This window comes from Canis lupus, chromosome 7, assembly GCF_011100685.1.
Source record: "Canis lupus familiaris isolate Mischka breed German Shepherd chromosome 7, alternate assembly UU_Cfam_GSD_1.0, whole genome shotgun sequence".
Taxonomy (NCBI): Eukaryota; Metazoa; Chordata; class Mammalia; order Carnivora; family Canidae; genus Canis; species Canis lupus.
The window spans coordinates 10,652,596-10,670,985 of NC_049228.1; the positions used below are offsets into that span (position 1 = coordinate 10,652,596).

Sequence of the window (18,390 nt, forward strand, 5' to 3'; positions counted from 1 at the left end):
GTCATGTGTGAAGAACATAGCATGGTACTGAAGCAATGCAGTTTTATTTTTTAAGAGTTTATTTTTTTATTCATGAGAGACAGAGAGAGAGAGAGAGAGAGGCAGAGACACAGGCAGAGGGAGAAGCAGGCTCCATGCCAGGAGACCGACGCAGGACTCGATCCCGGGCCTCCAGGATCACGCCCTGGGCCAAAGGCAGGCGCTCAACTGCTGAGCCACCTGTGCCGCCCAGCGATGCAGTTTTAAATGTCATTCTCAATGGTTGTGTTTACTGTGTTTACAGTGTTTACTGTGCTTTTATGAAAGGGCAGGCAAAGGGCCAAGGCTGCCAAGTCTAGGTTTGTGGATAAAATGAAACCATGGTTCAAATGTAGCACATCATCTTACATTCCTACCGATTTTGTCCAGTTGCTGAATCTTTTGAATTTGAGGTAGGAAAAAAAAAGGTCCCCACACAATATGTTTCCATTTGAAGTTTTTGAAGTTTTTATTTTGATACCCACCTGAGTCCCTGGCAGGGTGGACCTGTCCTCTGTGGGGGTAGTGGGGCGTTTGTGGGGACGATGGTGGCCCTGCCCCGAGGGGGTGTCTGGGGGATGGGAACAAAGGGGTATGTGACAGTGACAGGTCACAAAGGGCAGCAGAGGATAAATATGGCTGCGCTGGGGTTTAGTCCAAGAGAGTGGTCACTGCAGTCTCTCAGGAAGATAAAAAATCCGGGGCAGAGGTGAGGTGGAAAAGCCCACCATCCATCTCTACACCCTTGCAGAGATTCAGTCTGAGGTCCAGGCACCCTACAGCATCCCCTCTGCAGTCCTCAGAGCCCCCACCCCGACCTCTGCCATCCCTCTGGGAGGCTCTGAGGCAAAGGGAGGGCCTGTGGGGTGGGGTGGGGTGGAGACACCTGCCGGAGGGCCACGCGTGGGGCACAGGAGCGCTGCTGCAGCCTGTGCCGAGGAGGCTGAGGAACAGAAGATCCAGGGCCCCCCGGCCCTTGCCATCACTGCTTGTCACACGAGGCAGTCATGAACACCGAGTCCCTGCTCCCCTACCACACGGCCCAGAGCGGCTCGGGAGTGGGCATGTTCAACACCACCATGGGGAAGCTGCAGCGACAACTGCACAAGGGAGAATACGACATATTCAAGTATGCGCCTATTTTTGAAAGCGACTTTATCCAGATTACCAAGAGGGGAGAAGTCATCGACGTGCACAACCGGGTGAGAATGGTGACGGTGGGCATCGCATCCACCAGCCCGATCCTGCCGCTCCCGGACGTCATGCTGCTGGCCCGGCCGGCGGCGGGCTGCGAGGAGCACGGGCGCGGCCAGGCCGCCAAGGGCAAAGGCCGCAAGGCTGCAAAGGCCTTGGAGCTCACCAGGCTCCTTCCCCTGAAGTTCGTGAGGATCTCCATTCACGACCGTGAGAAACAGCAGCTGCGCCTCAAGTTCGCCACGGGCCGCTCGTGCTACCTGCAGCTGAGCCCGCCTCTGCACGGGCGGGAAGACCTCTTCGCCCACTGGGAAAAGCTCATCTACCTCCTGCGGCCACCGGTGGACAGTAACAGCAGCACCTACGCCATCCCGGCGGGGGACATGCTGTGCATGCCCGAGTTTGAGGAAGAGGACGGGAGGAGCGCGGCAGGGGCCGATTTCCAAGGGAAAGGGGATCAGGACCAGGTCAGCATCCGGAGCCTCCACGTGGTCTCCGAGGTGGCCGGGGCCACCTCTGCCGCTTTTGCTGGCGGGGAGGGGCCCCCTCGGGACGCCCACAAACCCTCCCGGAGCACGCACGCTGCAGAGCTCGCCCTGGGGTCGGCGGCAGGTGCAACGGCGGCGGCGGCGGCGGCGGGGACAGCGGCGGGGTTCGCGGCGGCGATCGCGGCCGGCACCGCGGCAGGTGCACTGGGCGTGGCCATCACCAAGCCTGGGGGCGCCCCCAGCGCGTCCCCCAAGAGCGCGGCAGCGGCCGTGGCAGGTGCCGCCAAGACCCCGGGGTTTCCTTCGGACTCGTCCACCAGCCTCTCCCCGGAGCCCAGCAAGGCCCTGGCGTTCGCCGGGGCGGCGGGAGAGGCGGCGCAGGACGCGGCGGCGGCCCGGCTCACCCAGGCGCGCAGGGCGGGCGGCGCGGCGGAGCCGGCGGGGAGGGGCCGCGGGCGCCGCAGGGAGCGGAGGGAGCGCCGCGAGAAGGAGCGGGCCCGCCGCGGGTCGCGCCGCCGCAGGCCCGCCGACAGCCGCCACAAGGCCTCGGGGGACAAGGGCCCCCGGAAAGCCTCCAGCCGGGCCTCCGCCGGCCGCAGGGCCGCGCGCGAGGACCAGGAGCGGGGCCGCCGCAGCCCCGGGGACGCCCGGCGCGCGCAGCCCTCGGGCGGCCACGCCCCCGCGGCCACGGAGTCCCGGACCTCGCACAGGTCGGGGCGCAGCGCGTCCACCGCCAGCTCGGGCTCCGCCCGCAAGAGGCTCAGCAGGATCGGCGTGTTCCTGAGGAACGTCAGGGCCAACCTCGCGACGCGCACCGTGGCCTCCGCGCGCCGCCGAGGCGTGGACGCGCTGGCCAAGACCGCGGAGGGGGGCGGCATGGAGGCCATCCTCGAGGCCGCGGAGAGCGGCCAGCTGGCGGGCGCGGGGAGCGGGACACACGGCATCCTGGAGACAGTGACCTTCGGAGCCCATTCGTAGGACCCAGAGCTTTCGGCAGCTGCACAGGGCAGCGGGGCTCGGGGGAATACCCCCACCCCGGAGACCCCATTCCAGCTTTCCTCCCTGCAGTTGAAATTAAAAAAAAAAAAAAATTAAAAAAAAAAAAACAAAACCAACATAGCATCTGAGAATGGCATGCTGCGTTCTGTCTGAATCTCTAAGTCCTGCAGCCCAATAGTGACCTCACAGCGGGTTCTGTGAGGTCCTGCAGTCCAGTTAGTGACCTCACAGTGGGCTCTGTGTGAGGTCAGCCGGGCTGCCACCCGAGACCCCAGGGTCTAGTCGAGGGCAGCCCCCACCTCACACCCATGCTCAGAGCCAAAGGGGTGCTTCATCTTGCCCCCAAGGCCTGTGTGGCTTGGTCCTCAGGGCCACGGTTGAGAGTCCATCAATGGCCTGGAAAGCTCTACCTCCACCATTTCTCTGTTTTTATAAACACAGGTCTGGGAGGTCCGCAGACCAAGTAAGAGCAGGTTAGTCAATGGAGGGAAGAGGGATAGAGCAGCATTTCTTGCGTTGAAGAGGGGTACAGCAGCATTTCTTGGCAATCAAAACAGGGAGGATTCTCAAACAGACTTAGCAAGTTCTTTCCTTGGTATATATACCTTGGAGAGACGCCTGTTTTAAGACGCTTATAGAATGTTTCAAAACACTGCAAGTGGTCCAAACTACCATCAGCACAATTGATAATACACTAGAATGTGAATAGAGAGATTGACTATACATTGACAAAGTTATTTGAACTGTTCTATAATATTCTATAGTCAATCTCTATGTCAATGTATATTGACATGTATAATGTATGTTATAGAACACTTTAAATGACTTTGTCAAATAACTGTGACAAAAACAAAGGAATAGTAAACACAAAACTCGGGACAATGGTTTTCTCCAGGGTGGAAAGGCAAGACAGGGTCACAAGGTACACACAGGAGATGTGTGTCATAGTGCTTTCACATTACGGCAGAATGGCCCTTAGACTTGCTGTGGCAGTTATGATGAAGTTACTGCTTTGGACACACCTTAACCAATGCCTTTTCCTTTAAATTGGGTTCCGGGTTCTTAATCATCTATACCTACAATAAATGGATCTATACCTACCTACAATAAATGGATCTATACCTACAATAAATGGAATTTAACTCCTTTGTTTAATATCTCTATTTTACAGATACAAACACTGAGGCTCAGAAAAGTTAACTTGTTCTTGGCCCCACACAGTAGAACCTTTGCAGAACAGTGATCTGCTTCTTTATGCAAAGCATTCCCACCCCTATGTTCCAAAACTCTGCATCAAATGTACTGGTTAAAGGCAAGGAGGGATGGGAGCTGGGAAACTCCTCACAGTGAGCCGCTGTGAGCTGGTTTTTTAATTCAGTGAGCTCACAGCCCTCAGCTGGCCTTATCTCGAGAGTGTCCAGACCACCCTTAAGCAGCATCTGGCTCGGAGTCTTCTATCCCTAGCCTCTGTGTGACCTGCACTACAGACATAAACAGACCTCCTGCCTGGGATTCCAGGGACCAGTCTGGAATCTCCCTATAATCCTCCCACAGACACTAATTAAACTTTGGTATGGAGAAACCATGTAAAAAAAGTTTCTGGGGTTCAGAAAACAAATCCTTAAACCTCACATGAAGTCACAGCATCCGTGTTGCTTGGACCTTCAGTGTGTGGCTTCTATTGGTAAAGGGAATGGTGGCCATGGGATAGGGCACTGGTGAGGAAGGAAGACAGAGACCCATATACATCCATGACTTCTTCTGGCAAAACAAAGTTTGCAACCCCAGGATGGAGAACTATTGGAGTGAGTCAAGTTATTCTTAAAGAATAGAACATGCCAAAGATTAGATACGATACGGATTGGCCCTTGGAGGAAAACAAGTTCAGAATCATTAACCCAGAGTTTCAGAGAAGACTAGGAGCTGCAGGGAGACAAAATTAATGGTTTACTCTTAACCAGCTTTTCCCTGGACTCAAGGTGGGGAAGTTAGAAAAAGATCACATCACATTCCTTTGATCTTCTGATTTCCACACAGGCAAGTGCAGGTAAACACTAGTCTGGAAATAAAGACATCTGCATAGCATTTCTCTGCTTAATAGCACTTAGCCGGTTAAAGTTCTTTAATGTATGTGGCCCCTTCTGATTCTCACAGGTCTCCACTTTGCCGATCAGCAAATGGGAGTTCAGAGCATTTAAGGGACTTGGCCCAGGTGGAGGTGATGGTGCGGGGAAGGATGGGGCGACTCCTTTCACGTATCACCTACTGAGTGCCAGCTCCGTGTCCCACGGGGAGCTACAGGGTGGATGGAAAAAAACTGGAAGGGCTTGGGTAATTATCACAACTCTGAGGGACAGATACAAGGAGATACGCCTGTTCAGGGCACGGGATCTGTTCAGAGGAGGGGTTCCGGGGCATGGGAAGGAATCTTGGGTCAGGGAAGGGCTCACAGAGGAATGGGCAGTTTTAAGGATGAACAGGGCACTGCTGGTGGAGGAAGTATGGGAGCCAAGGGTAAAGGGTGGAGGAGGTGCAGGTAACAGAAAAGAATGTGTGCAAAGTACAAAGACTTGAAATAGCACGATGTGTTGAGCAATTACAGGTATTTCAGTATTGCTGGTTGGAGCGCAAGGGGAGAAGAGGGCCATGAGGCCACAGAATCAGGCAGCTGGATCTTCGGGTACCTGGGGCCCTGTGTGAATGTCCTGGACTTGGGGAGCCATTGAAAGCCAGCGCCTGATGGGAATAAGTTCTCTCTGGCTCCAGGGTGGGCAGCTGATGGGCAGGGGGCTGTCTGGAGACAGGGGATCCCCCAGCAAGCCATGGCATTAATCCTGGCCAGACATGAGGAAACCTGATCCTGAGCGGCAGTGTTCCCCACAGAAGGGGGCAGAGCCAGGAGATGCTGAAAAGATGGAACAGGACAGTTTTCCATCCCACATCTTGAAAGACAGGGAGCTCATTTGTAGGTTCAGCACTCATCTAAAGGAGGTGGAACTGACCAAAGGAGAAGTGTCCTGCCCCCTTGGGGACTGGTGGTCAGTAAAGGGGATGGCAAGTAGAGAGGCTCATGGGAAAGCAGGGATGAGTGTGTTAAGATATAAAACAGCTTCTAGGTGGCTAAGGGGTAAAACATCAGGATAAGGGAGCCAAAGGGAACTGGAGAGGAGAGGAGAGGAGAGACTCCCTGAGCGGCTCCTTTCCCACGGAGCCCTCCTTCTCTGCGCAGATGACTCGCCCGATAGAGCCCCTTGTGGCCACATCCTGGTACTGCAGGCTATCGCTTGAGGGATGGGAGCCAGGACTGAGGCTGAGTGGCAGTCACCCCTTCCCTTTGTCACACCACAATTAGCCTAATGCCAATCCCAGAGGTGTGAGCTGGTGGGGGAAGGGCCTGAGTAATGTATCCCATCCAGGCAGCTTGGCTCCAAGCCTCTGGCAGGGGAGTGGCAGACTGTGGAGAGGCCACAAGACCAGTGTCCTGGAAAGTTGGGGCTTCCAACTCAAGGGGACAATGAGTGACCATCAAGAATAGGGGTAGGGGGAGTTAACGTCTGGGTCCCTCTGCAGCCTAGAAGTCATTCGAGGAACAATCTACGATGGGCGAGATAGGAAGACATTCATGTACACACACACACACACACACACACATCAGTAACACAAATCAAAGTGTGGTGGTGGCCTTGGGCAGTGTACAGAAAGAGACATCATGGAGAAGGGAAGATACAAGCAGGGAGATGGATAAAGAAAAGGACTTGGGAGTTTCGGGGTGTTGGGAGATATTTCTAGATGACAGACTAGTACAGTGTACCCAGGATGTCATGTGTTTAGGGGATAAGGTGGGGGACAGATGGAGGTGATGGGAAATGAGTCTGGAAGGGGGATGACACCACGGCATAGAGGAGAGACTGGGGATGCTGCACAAATCCCTGAACCCCATGATCTTCATTACTGCAAATGGGACCTTTAATCCAGTGGTGAGGGGTATGTAGAGTTGGATTTTCCTGGAGCAGAAGAGCAAGAGAACTTTACATGTGCTATGGAGGTTCATGTCTTCCCACACTAAGTGGGTGTTTCCCATAAAGTGTGCTGAAGTAGTGATACCACTTATCCTGGGGGCGCCTCGAGGACCCAGCCAGTCTGCTTTGCCTTCCGGGAGCCCCATCTGACACCCCAGGATGCTGTCCCAATGTTGCTATTTTCTACATGTGCCACGAGCTGCAAAAGATTGGGAAAGATCTTTCTAGATATGCCCATGTGTGCACACAATACAGCTGGCAGCAAAGAGCCACTGAGAAGCACCTTCCTAGGAGGGCTGGCCTGTTACTGGTCAGTTGCTACTGACCATGTCACCCCTGTTTCTTTCTCCCATGGACATTGTCATAGCCCCAGCACCTTGCCATAATGCAATTCACAATGGTTTAAGGAAAGAGAAATTAGAAAGTTTTTCATACGCTTTTTAAAAAGCTAAATTAGTTTTTTAAAGACCCATCCTGTGCTTTGAGAGCATGTCAGGAAGCTCCTGTTTTTAACATTTTAGTGTGAAATATAACATACATACAGAAAACCCCCACATAGCTAGCACCAGTGATGAATCAGAACATTGGAAAAGCCCCCCCTCATGTTCTCTGCCACCCAGGGTAACCATTATCCTAACTTCTGACGTCATAGATTAATTTTGCTTATTTTTCCACTTTAGGTAAGTGGAATCACATTGTATTGACTCTGATTTCTTTCCCTCCACATAATAGTCATGAGATTTGTCTGTGATTTTTCTGACAATAATTCATTCATTCTCGCTGCTATATAGTGTTTCATGACATAAATATACCACAATTTATTTATTCATTCAGCTGTTGGTGGGCGTTTGGGTTATTTCCAGTTTTTTGGCTAATAAGAATAGTGCTGCTATGAACATCCATGTGCAGATCTTTTGGTAAAAATATACACAAATTTCTGTCAGGCATATACTTAGAATTGGAATTGAATATATGCATATGTTCAGTTTTAAATGATATCCCTCAGTGACTGTGCCATTACACACTCCCACCAGGAATGCATGAGAGCTCTGCTTGTCCCACATCCTTGCCAATATTTGATGTTGCTCATCTCTTTCCTTCTAACCCATCTGGTTGATGAAGTGCCTTTTATCCCTTTCTCATAAAAATATACTTTTTTAAAACATAATATGGTGACCTATAGAAAATGGTAATTTTGTTATAGTGTCCCGAATGGGCAAAGTTAGAAGTTGCCTTCCAAATTAGTTTTGAAATCTCACACATCTCTGTGATCTTAAAAGTCTTGTTCATACATTTTTTAACGGTTTCTCATTTTAAGGAAGCTTATCTTTTTATAAGCCTCTCCTGCCATCCTTTTGCTTTATAACAAACTACCCCAAAACTTTGTGACCTAAAAAATGATTATCTCATAGATTCTTCCACATCAGGAATTTGGGCAGGGCTCGACTGGGAGCAGTTTCTTCTGTTCCTCTTGGTTATTGAATGAGGTGGATCAGTAGTCTGGTCCAGGGAGTCAAAGAGATCTTCATTCATACGTGTAGTACCTTGAGGGAAATGGCCATAAGGTGGGACGCCTCCATGTGGCCTTCTGCATGATGGTCACAGGGAGTCAGACTGGCTTCCCTCAGAGCAAATATCTCAACCTAAACCTAGTGGAAGCTGCTTCTGACTGAACCTCAGAAGGCACCCAGCGTAACTGCTACCACACTCTATTGGTTATAAGTGAGTCATAGGGGCAGCCCAGATTTAAAGGGAGAAAAATTAAGCTCTGCTTCTTAGTAGGGAAATGACAAGACCACATTGTATAAGGGCATGGGGGTGGTAATAGTATTGTGGCCTTCTTCGGGAACTGCAATGTGCCCCTCAACAACCCCATGCTCACAAAGTCAGCCTGGCCAGGACGTACCTGAGGAGCCCTGAAGTAATTGTGGCCACTCCATCTTTCATACTTTTCCTGTCCTTAAATCCCTCTCGTGTGTTCCTCCCTCTTTTTACTTTATTTTCTTACTCCCTTCTTTCCCTCCGCCTTTCAGGTCACTAAACACACAAGGACTCCCACTGGACATTTCTTCCTCCTCTTTTCCCCATCCCTCCCCACATATCTTCAAGTTCTTTGACCCCCAGGGAATAGAGTATTGGGACACCTAGAACCACAGTATGACAGGCCCAAAAGGATCTTGACTAATCCCAGATGTGCTTTACATATGAGGAAGTTAAAGCCTAGCAAGGAGAGGGGGCTTTCCCAGGGTCCTCCTTCAAGTAAGCAGCAGAGTTCTCGCTAGCGCAGCACAAAACCTAGCTAACAGTGAGTCTCAAAGAAGATCAACAACTTTTCCTTCCATTTCTGACTTCCTGGAACTAAAGCCATTTGTTTCTGTTTCACATGCATTGCCTCACCATTACAATGTCCTTTTGGCCTCTAAGTCAAGGAGCGAAACTAACGCTGGCAGGCCTCTGTTGCCAGAGAGGCCTGGCCCAGGCCTGGCCCAGGTCCCAGCCTTCAGAGATGGATGGGGGTCTTGTGGTTATAGCATGTCAGGATTAGCACAACCAGTCACCCTGAAAGCCAACTGACTGCACCTGGACACGGTTGTTCCTTTCTGATGCGGAAATTCAAGAATCCTCTAAACTTGACTAACAACTAACAACCGGTGTGGAGCTTTTCTGGGCATCCAGGGGTAGTGACTTTAACTTAAGCTGATGATGATGAAAGGCAGGCTAAGGATAAATCTGACATGACATAAGGCAAGAAGACACAACTCTCTGGCCAGGCCCGAGAGACAGAAATGTTGTTAGGTCAACTTCACTTGGGGGGAGGTGAGGGCCCAGAGGGCAGATCAAGTGGGGCTACCAGACATCCCATAGCATCAGGCTGGATTCCAAGGGAGAAGAAAACACAAGGGGTTGGCCTGTTGCTTTGGGATCTCGGTAGTAAGGACATGGAGAGTAGCCTGTTAAGAAGACTCTCAGAACTCCTTGTAATCCACCAGCTTGGCGCTTCGGCCACAGGATAGCAGCTGTGCAAATGGGGGATAAGCTGAGAGTGTGACATGGGTGTGCTGTCAGGGAAGTCACCGTGCACCAAGTGTGAGAGTCCTGGAGGCAGGCTGTGTCTGTGTTGACAAGAAAGGGTCCACCAATCATTCTTGCCTCCAGGCACAGTATGTCTAGAGGATTCCATCCTTCCCTATGGCCTTCCATCCCATCCTTCCTGCAGCCCTTAGCCTAGCTGACTGACAGGAGGCCCAGGATGAGGAGAGACACCGCTAATGATGCTCAGCCTGCCTTGCCCACAGAGGCCAGACCAGCAGACCCTCCCCAAGGCCCCTGACTGCCAGTGGTACGGTACAAACAAGTCACGCAAGGTCTCACGCCTTTCTTCTTGCTGGGGTCTCTTTCTCCAGCTCGTCTGTACCTTCCTGACAAATAAAGGAGCAATTTCTCTTCCTTCATGAACAATTCTCATTCCTTTGCCCCTCCTGGAGAGAGAGGCGAAAAGGGAAACCACATCACTGCCAGTGTCATTTCCCAGCTTGTGGTTGGCCAGAGCCGGCGCCTGGCCCTCATCCACGCGGCCTGCTGCTGTGGCTGCATCAGCTGGAGCTCAAAGCCTACAAGCAGCTGCCACCCCGGGCACAGGGCCAAGAAACTGGGAGCCCACCCCGTGTGGGCTGCAGTCTCTTCCCTGCATCTTATTTGGTTGGGGCTGCCACGTATAATGACAGTAGTATCTGCTGAGGGCTTCCTCTCTTGGCAGCCACAGTTCTAAAAACTCTACAAGGGCTATTGTGTTCGGCTCTACAAAGTCAGCATAACTATTCCCATTTTACAGATGAAGGAGCTATGAGGCATGGACGAGTTCAAATCACTTGCCCAAGGCCGGCAGGGGTGGTGCCAGGATTAAATCCCAAGGGGTCTCTGCCCTCCTGCCCCCCTCATGAGCTGACTCGGTGGAGGTCGTGGCCTCAGAAGGTATCTGACTCCGCACCGTGGTGAGCGGCCAGCCCACGGCCAGGGTCAGTCAGTGAGCTCCGTGGCTTAGAACACTGGCCACCATGCCAGGTACCCCCCTGGCCCTGGCCCTGAGGGTCCCTCCATTTCCCTCCACTCCTCTGCGACAGAAGCACCTTTCATTCAGGCCCAGGGTGTCTTGGCCACTGGAGGAAGGAGCTGCATACGTGGGCAAAGTGGTTTGTGTCTTCTAGTTCCAACCTGCTGACATCTGTCTTACCCAGAACCACTATAAAATCTGTCATTGGCACTTTCATGCTGTGACACCTCAGACCATCCCTGGGCAGACCCTGAGCAGACCCACCTTTCTGGGCCCAACAAGAAGGCCTCGTCTAACAGAGAGGAAAGAAATGACCCTCAGGGAATCTGCAGGGCCACACACTCGCTGACTTTGACCATTAACTTCCTAGATAGCAAGGGTCGCCTGGGTGGCTCAGTGGTTGAGCATCTGCCTTCGGCTCAGGTTGTGATCCTGGGATCGAGTCCCACGTTAGGCTCTCCGCAGGGAGCCTGCTTCTCCCTCTGCCTGTGTCTCTGCCTCACTTTCTGCATCTCTCATGAATGAATAAATAATATCTTAAAAAAAACAACAACACTCCTGGATAACAACTGTCCACTCTCCCTTCTAACTAGCCACACAGTGTTTACCCACCCATTCTCGCTCCCTCTTACATTTCCCCTCTCTCCCTTTCTCCCAGTGGTCTCTCTCAGTCTCCCTAAATCTCCCTTCCTTCCATCTCTACCCCCAGCTTCGCCGCTCCCTTCTGACCTTTCCTTAGATCTGAGGGCCCCTCCTCACTAGCTCCTGTCCCATCTAACCCCTCACATCTGAGTCATGATGACTCAAAGTCCCTCTCTCAGGCTCCACCACATTAAGAATGAAGCTTCAGTGTCCAGAAAACAGAGGCCCCCCCCAACCCCACCGACGGAGTTCTCAGTGAGCCCAGCATGAGGATCTGCAGGTCAAGTGGATGACAGGACCTCTTGCCAGAAGTCAGGGTTGCCACTCTTGCTTCTCTCAGTGGGGCACAAAAGCTGAAGATCATTTGCATTAATGCTCTGGGTTTCTTTGACTCAGAGTCCCAAACTCCAAAGCATGCTAATTTTATGTAAACTGAATGCAAATGAATATAGAAAATTATGCGACCCTGAGTTTACTGGAAATCAGAGGCTTCCCTGACGGGAAGACTCACAGAAATTTTGGAATCTACTTCCCAAGAGAAATTTAAAAATAGAGTGGCCTCCAGTTGGGGGTTGGGGAGGGACATAGCTGGAAGTCATTCAGAGGAAGGAACACGGTCTGGATTTCTGTGTCATTTCTAAGTGACCCAGCAAAAGTCAGAGGAAGAGAAAGCATCTGGCCACCAAGCCTTCCCCCTTTCTCCTCTCTTGGCGCTAAGCTCTGGTTCAGCTCCATGCCCTGCCAAAACCACCCTACGGTGTTCATCTTGGAGAGCAGAGCATCCAGGACATTATGGCATTTTTGGAAATGTGCGTTTTATTTATACCCCACTTCCCATGACAACACTACACTATTCTCTTCTCCCCCTTTGCATTTCCTATATTGACCTTCTACTTGTTCCTCATTGGATATGGCTGGTCAAGTAAACAGAATGTTCTGGAACCTGGCCAGGGAGAGTTAGGAACTCTGGATTTCATATAAAGAACATCTCAGAGGATAGGTCCTGAGGTCAATCCAGGCATGAAGCCTTAGGCACCTCATTTCCCGGAGGAGAGAGGAAAGGACCACTCTGAGAAAGGACAGAGAAGAAGGTGGCCCCAGAAGCAACAGCCCATTCTTCGGACCCTAAACTGAGATGTTCTGACTAACCTCAAAAGGGAGTAGCTGGCCTTTTCTTAAATATTTCAAGAGAAGGGAAGATTTTTCCAAAATATTTCCCAGAGTCTACTAAGTTTCATCAGAGTATTTTTTCCTATATTAACAAAAATGTCTGGTGTTGTCCTGGCAGTCATTTTCTTCTGGTTCTTTTTTCCAGTTCAAGAGCTCTTGACAGAACCTTCTACTGCTCATTAGTATCCATATTCTCCTTTTCTTTCTAGGCAGGTGTTCACCTACATTTCCCAGCATTCCTATTATTATAGACTGGCCATGTGACTGAGTTCTGGCCAATGAAATAGAGACAGGGATTATTTTTGCCATTTCCAGGCCTGGCCCATCAAAATCTTGCAGAAGGTCCTTCATCTGCTTTCCCATCACTATCTGGACAACCCAGGGCACCACAAAGCCACATGATTAAGATGGAAAGAACTTGGTCCCTGAATGACTCCATGGAGCGGATCACCCTTCACCCTGCCCTTTGCCACCTGCCCTGGACTTTGACTTGGATGCACATAACTTCACTGTTTAATCCACTGAGATTTTAGCTTATCCAGACTAACCATATGGTGAAGGCAAGATCTGAAACCAAGTCATCAAACTCCAAAGACCATCCTCTCTCGTTAAGCTATATTGCTACACAATACAGCGGAAGTATAAAAGTGGAGCTACAAAATATTGTCTGATCTCACAGCTCCCCTCTCTCCCTCCGTGCTTCTCCCACAACCAAAAACTAGAATCCTAAAGATTTTAGAAGAAATTGAGTAAACAAAAACATAAAATCAAGGAAGCAATCCACAAATATTTGTTGACTACATACTATCTTCTGAGCATACACAAAACTACTTTTGTTGCTATATGTCTGGAGAAACCTTTTTTATCATTCATGCCAAGAAAGGTTCTTCCTCCACCCCTGAGGCTTCATTTCATGGTTGTAGAGTTATGGATTTGGAGGACATGGAGTACAGTCATGGTCCTATGAAAGCATGCAAAAGCCATCATCATGATTTGCAGCTCACCACCGAATCCTGTCATCCCTATCCCAGCCAATGAGAGTTGAGTCAGTGAACAAGGACCAACCACACTATGATCACGGCAAGAAGAAATGTATATAATCAATCAACCTCTCTAGCAGAGTAGCAGCTAGCCACCAACACTCACGTGGACCAATGCTCCTGGGACACTTGGAGTCGGTGAACCTTGTCCCACCAACAAGCACTGCCAGATGTCAGAACCCTGCTGCCTGCCCATCCAGCCAGGGCTTCCACCCAAGATTTTCCAAGTTCACATAGGGTCCCAGCATCAGGCTTGAGAGCCTTGAAGTCACAGCCTCTGCCTTTTGATCTCCCAGATAAGATAGGGTGGAGGTGGACGATAGGGTGGGAGGCAGGTAGGGTCCTATTCTTTTTATTTTGAGAAAAGATTTTTTTTTTAATTTATTCAAGAGAGAAGGAGAGAGCAAGCTGGAGGAGGAAGAGGGATAAGCAGTCTCCAAACTGAGCACAGAGCCTGACACAGGGTTCAATTTCACAACCCTGAGATCGTGACCTGAACCGAAATCAAGAGTCAGACTCTTAACTAACTGAGCCACCCAGGTGCCCCCATCCTATTCTTTTTAGCAATGTGATTCTTATCCTTGATTCTCCCTCTCGCTTAATGAGCTGTTTGGGGAAAGTCTGATTTTTATACTTGGGAAGAAGAAGAATATAAATTTTCAATCTGAGACAATTTTCATCTAAAATACTTTATTTTACTCAAGTTTCATATTTTACAGATGGGCAAATAGAGATTCAGAGAAGCTTAGTAATGGTCCCTGACCACAGCGGCAAAAGTTAGATTTGAACCCAGCGTTGTCTGATTCCAAAGGCCTTGCTGGTTGCACTATGCCAGTGTTTCTTAAACTGGGCTGCTCTTCAGAATCACCAAGAGAATAGTTAAGAATACAGTTTCCCAGTCCTGACCGCAGGCTTCTGAATCCCTCTCCAGGGGCAGGGCTCAGCAATCCTTGTTTGCACTCAGCCCGGGGGCAGATAAAGATGAGCCAAACTGGGGCTACGCCCCATTGTGCCGTGCAGTGGGAAAGACCAGAGGGTAAGTTGAGTGGGGACGCTGAGAGAATGAACGGAGAAGAGAATGGAAGGGGCCTTCTGTGCTGTTGCCCAGGGCTGGCCCTGCCCAAACACTGGCGCCTGTCACTTAGTAGTTGAGATCCTGACATTGGGCCTGGAGGACAATTAATGACATCAAGAAAAGGCCTTTCCAGTCAGCTGTTTTCCTTACATCTCTACTGTGGAAAGGGAATATCGTGCCTGTGGAATTCAGCTGCAAAGAATCATCTCCAGATCTATTTTTAATAGATCTCCAGAAATGGAGAAAAGCCTGTCAAGGTTCAGAATGTGCTCATCATTTTCCTGATTCAGGAAAACTGCCTTGATTTAGTGCTCATTGCTTGTAAGCCTGCGCTCACAGACAAATTGGCTGAGTGTGAGGTATGCGGGCAGTCGGGGAGCTTCAGCTGGAGACTGTGTCACAGAGGAATCCAGATGGCAGGAGGGCGGGCTCCCTTTCTCTCACTCTCTGGTTGTGCCCAAAGTTCAGAGCTGCCTCAGGCCTGGAGGTCTGAGCACCTCTCCCAGAGCTCCTGGTGGGAGACTCGGGGATGGTCCCTCAGGAGGCTATTTAGAGGCCTGAAAATCTGAGGGAAGAAGTGGTTTTAAAGATGGTTTGGCGAACAAGGGGTGGTAGAAAGGGAGGTGGGTGGGGGGTGGGGGTGAGTGGGTGACGGGCACTGAGGGGGGCACTTGATGAGCACTGAGTGCTATTCTATATGTTGGCAAATTGAACACCGATAAAAAACAAATTAAAAAAAAAGGAAGGTACATCTGAAAAAAAAAAAAAAGATGGTTTGGCTTTCTGCTCCTCCCCATTGGACATTTTCTGGTGCAGTGCCAGCCATGTCCTGGAGACACGACGGTGAAGGTCAGAGTAAATGGGTTTGACCATATTGGGCACCTGGTCATCAGGGCTGCTTTTAACTCTGGCAAAGTAGATATTGTCACCATCAATGACCTTTCATTGACCTCAGTGACATGGTCTACATGTTCTAGTATGATTCTACCCACAGCAAATTCAACAGCACGGTCAAGATTGAGAACAGGAAACTTGTCATATGTGGAAAGCCCTTCTACATCTCCTAGGAGCAAAATCCCAAAATGAGGTGATGCTGATGCTGAGTATGTTGTGGAGTCCACTGGGGTCTTCACTATGGAGAAAGCTGGGGCTCACTTGAAGGGTGGGGCCACAGGGGTCATCATCTCTGCCCCTTTTGTTGATGCCTCCCTGTTTGTGATGCGTGTAAACCATGAGAAATATGACAACTCCCTCAAGATTGTTGGCAATACCTCTTGTACCACCAACTGCTTGGCTCCTCTGGCCAAGGTCATTCATGACAACTTCAGCATCATGGAGGGAATCATGATCCATGCGATCGTTGCCACCCAGAAGTCCATGCGATCGTTGCCACCCAGAAGTCCATGCGATCGTTGCCACCCAGAAGACCATGGATGGCCCCCCTCTGGGGAGCTGTGGTGTGATGGCCAAGGGGCTGCCCAGAACATCATCCCTGCTTCTACTGGCACCACCAAGGCTGTAGGCAAAATCATCCCTGAGCTGAATGGGAAGCTCACTGGCACAGCCTTCTGTGTCTCCATCTCCAACATGTCAGTCTCCTGCCACCTGGAGAAAGCTGCCAAATATGATGACATCAAGAAGGTGATGAAGTAGGCATACCCCCTCAAGAGTATTCTAATCTACACTGAAGACCAGGTTGTCTCCTGTGACTTTAACAGTGATATCCACCCTCCCACCTTTGATACTGTGTCTGGCATTGCCTTCAATGGCAATTTTGTCAAGCTCATTTCCTGGTATGACAATGAATTTGGCTATAGCAACTGGGTCCACATGGCCTCCAAGGAGCAACAGGCAGCCCCAGTGAGAGAAAGAGGAAGAGAAAGGCCCTCAGCTGCTGGGAAGTCCTTGCTCCAATTCATCCTCCAACACACTGAGACTCTCCCAACCTCTATGGTCTCATCCCAGATCCCCTGAAGAAGGGGAGGGACATGGGGAGCCCTACCTTGTCATGTATCATCAATGAAGTATACTGTACCCAACAACAAAAACAAAAATTGATTAAAAATGTACAGTGATTGTATTTGAATACTCAAGTTCTCAAGTTGGAAGTTCAACCAATAAGAGAATGTTTCATTTTAGATAATGTGATAACCACCATTGTTGAGTTTCTTTGCCAATGTTGAGTGTGAACCAAGAGAAAGGGCTGAAGTATTTAAAATGTCTAAATTGCCTAAATGTAGGAAAGGATGTTTGACATGCCTTAACTTGATGAACCTCTTTACTAAGAGTAAGGATGAATCCTACCCTGAAGCCTCCAGCAAAGAGGTCACTTTGTACCAATTAAAATCCAGGCCATCACTTTGACATACCCTGTGGCTTTGCTGTCTCCGGAGCCAGGAGCAGCCTGCCCAGAGCTTTCAAGGCTCAGTTGTGCAGCATCAGGATCCAATTTCACATCAATGAACACGGCAGGAGTCAGCCCTGGTTGGGGGCATTGTTCACATGTATGTGTTTGTGCTACGTGTCCACAGGTGAGTACACACATCCACATCACTCACTGGCTGGGAGCTCTCTTGTTCCAACCTTCCTTCCATCCCAGACCTGGATCCCTGTGTTCAGGGATGGTGGGATTGATGCTGCATGAACTTGTGTTTGACTCCTTTTAACTGGAGGTCATGTGGATGACCAGAAGTTGTGCCTCAATATAATAGAACTTGCTAAATCCAAGACCACTTGCTTTTCTCAGCCTAAGCGATTCAACCAGGTATAATTGGTGCCCATATGGAACCTTTGCTCCCATCGGTATGCTCCCTGGGTGGCCCATTAGAGAAGACCCAAGGGAGAAGCAGCTGCAGGTATGATCCCTCTCCCCAGTCCAGCTTCCTCACAGATAATGTTCCTTCCACTATTTGTTATTTGTTTTTAACCATATTCTTCTAATTCCTTGAAGGTGTGAATAGCTAACCACACTGCCAACTTGGCTGACACAAATAGGTATTAGTGTTGTAATTAAGTGAAACTTACCCAGCAGTTATAAGACTTGCAAAATGATAGGAGGCATATAAGCATTACTTTGCTTCCTGGTAATTAATTCTAGTGGACGTAAATAAGCTCAACCACTGCCTTCCCGAGTACTGTACCTCTCAAGCTGCAGACTTAATAGAGGCTTTTCAAATTCTTAGATATTAGCTGGATTGTCTGGTTTTGTGTTGGCGGGACACCAACCGACATTTCTTTCCTACTGGAGGAGAATCTCCCAGCGTGTAAGGTCTCGGTAGGTGGCTACTTTAGAGACTAAAAAGGCCAGGCACTCCTTGTCTTTGCACCCAGGTGTCCAGGTATCAGCCTGATTCAGTACAATATGTGTGCCAAGACTTCAGTGTTGAACAAGTGACACAACGTGCAGAGGCAAGAGAACTCTTTCACAGTGAGGAGGGGTCTGTACCAGGCCATTCTGGCTACAAAGCATTTGTTGTGCTTCCTGCTTCTTTCCTGCAGACTCGTCCCATACCTCTTTCCAATAAATTCCCTTTCTGGTTACAACAACCAGACACTGTTTCTGGATCTTGCTCCTGAAATCACTCCCTCAGTTGTGGCAGGCATTATCCTACCCAACAGCTGCTCCACCCCTTTCTTGCTATTGGAACCATACGTTTCATTTGTTTGTACTTCCAGCTGGTCCAAGTGAATGGAT

At 50.0% G+C, this 18,390-nt stretch overlaps 1 protein-coding gene across 1 annotated transcript; it reads left to right on the top strand.

The window, feature by feature from the left end:
* The first annotated feature begins 653 nt into the window (after nucleotides 1–653).
* Nucleotides 654–2,801, top strand: FAM71A (family with sequence similarity 71 member A). Its single transcript, XM_038541742.1, has one exon. It carries the CDS (start codon nucleotides 1,026–1,028, stop codon nucleotides 2,676–2,678), a length of 1,653 nt encoding a protein of 550 aa, XP_038397670.1. The 5' UTR covers nucleotides 654–1,025; the 3' UTR covers nucleotides 2,679–2,801.
* The last annotated feature ends 15,589 nt before the right edge of the window (nucleotides 2,802–18,390 follow it).

Coding starts and splice junctions, on each gene's coding strand:
- FAM71A (XM_038541742.1), top strand. CDS start 1,026: ATGAACACCGAGTCCCTGCTCCCCTACCACACGGCCCAGAGCGGCTCG.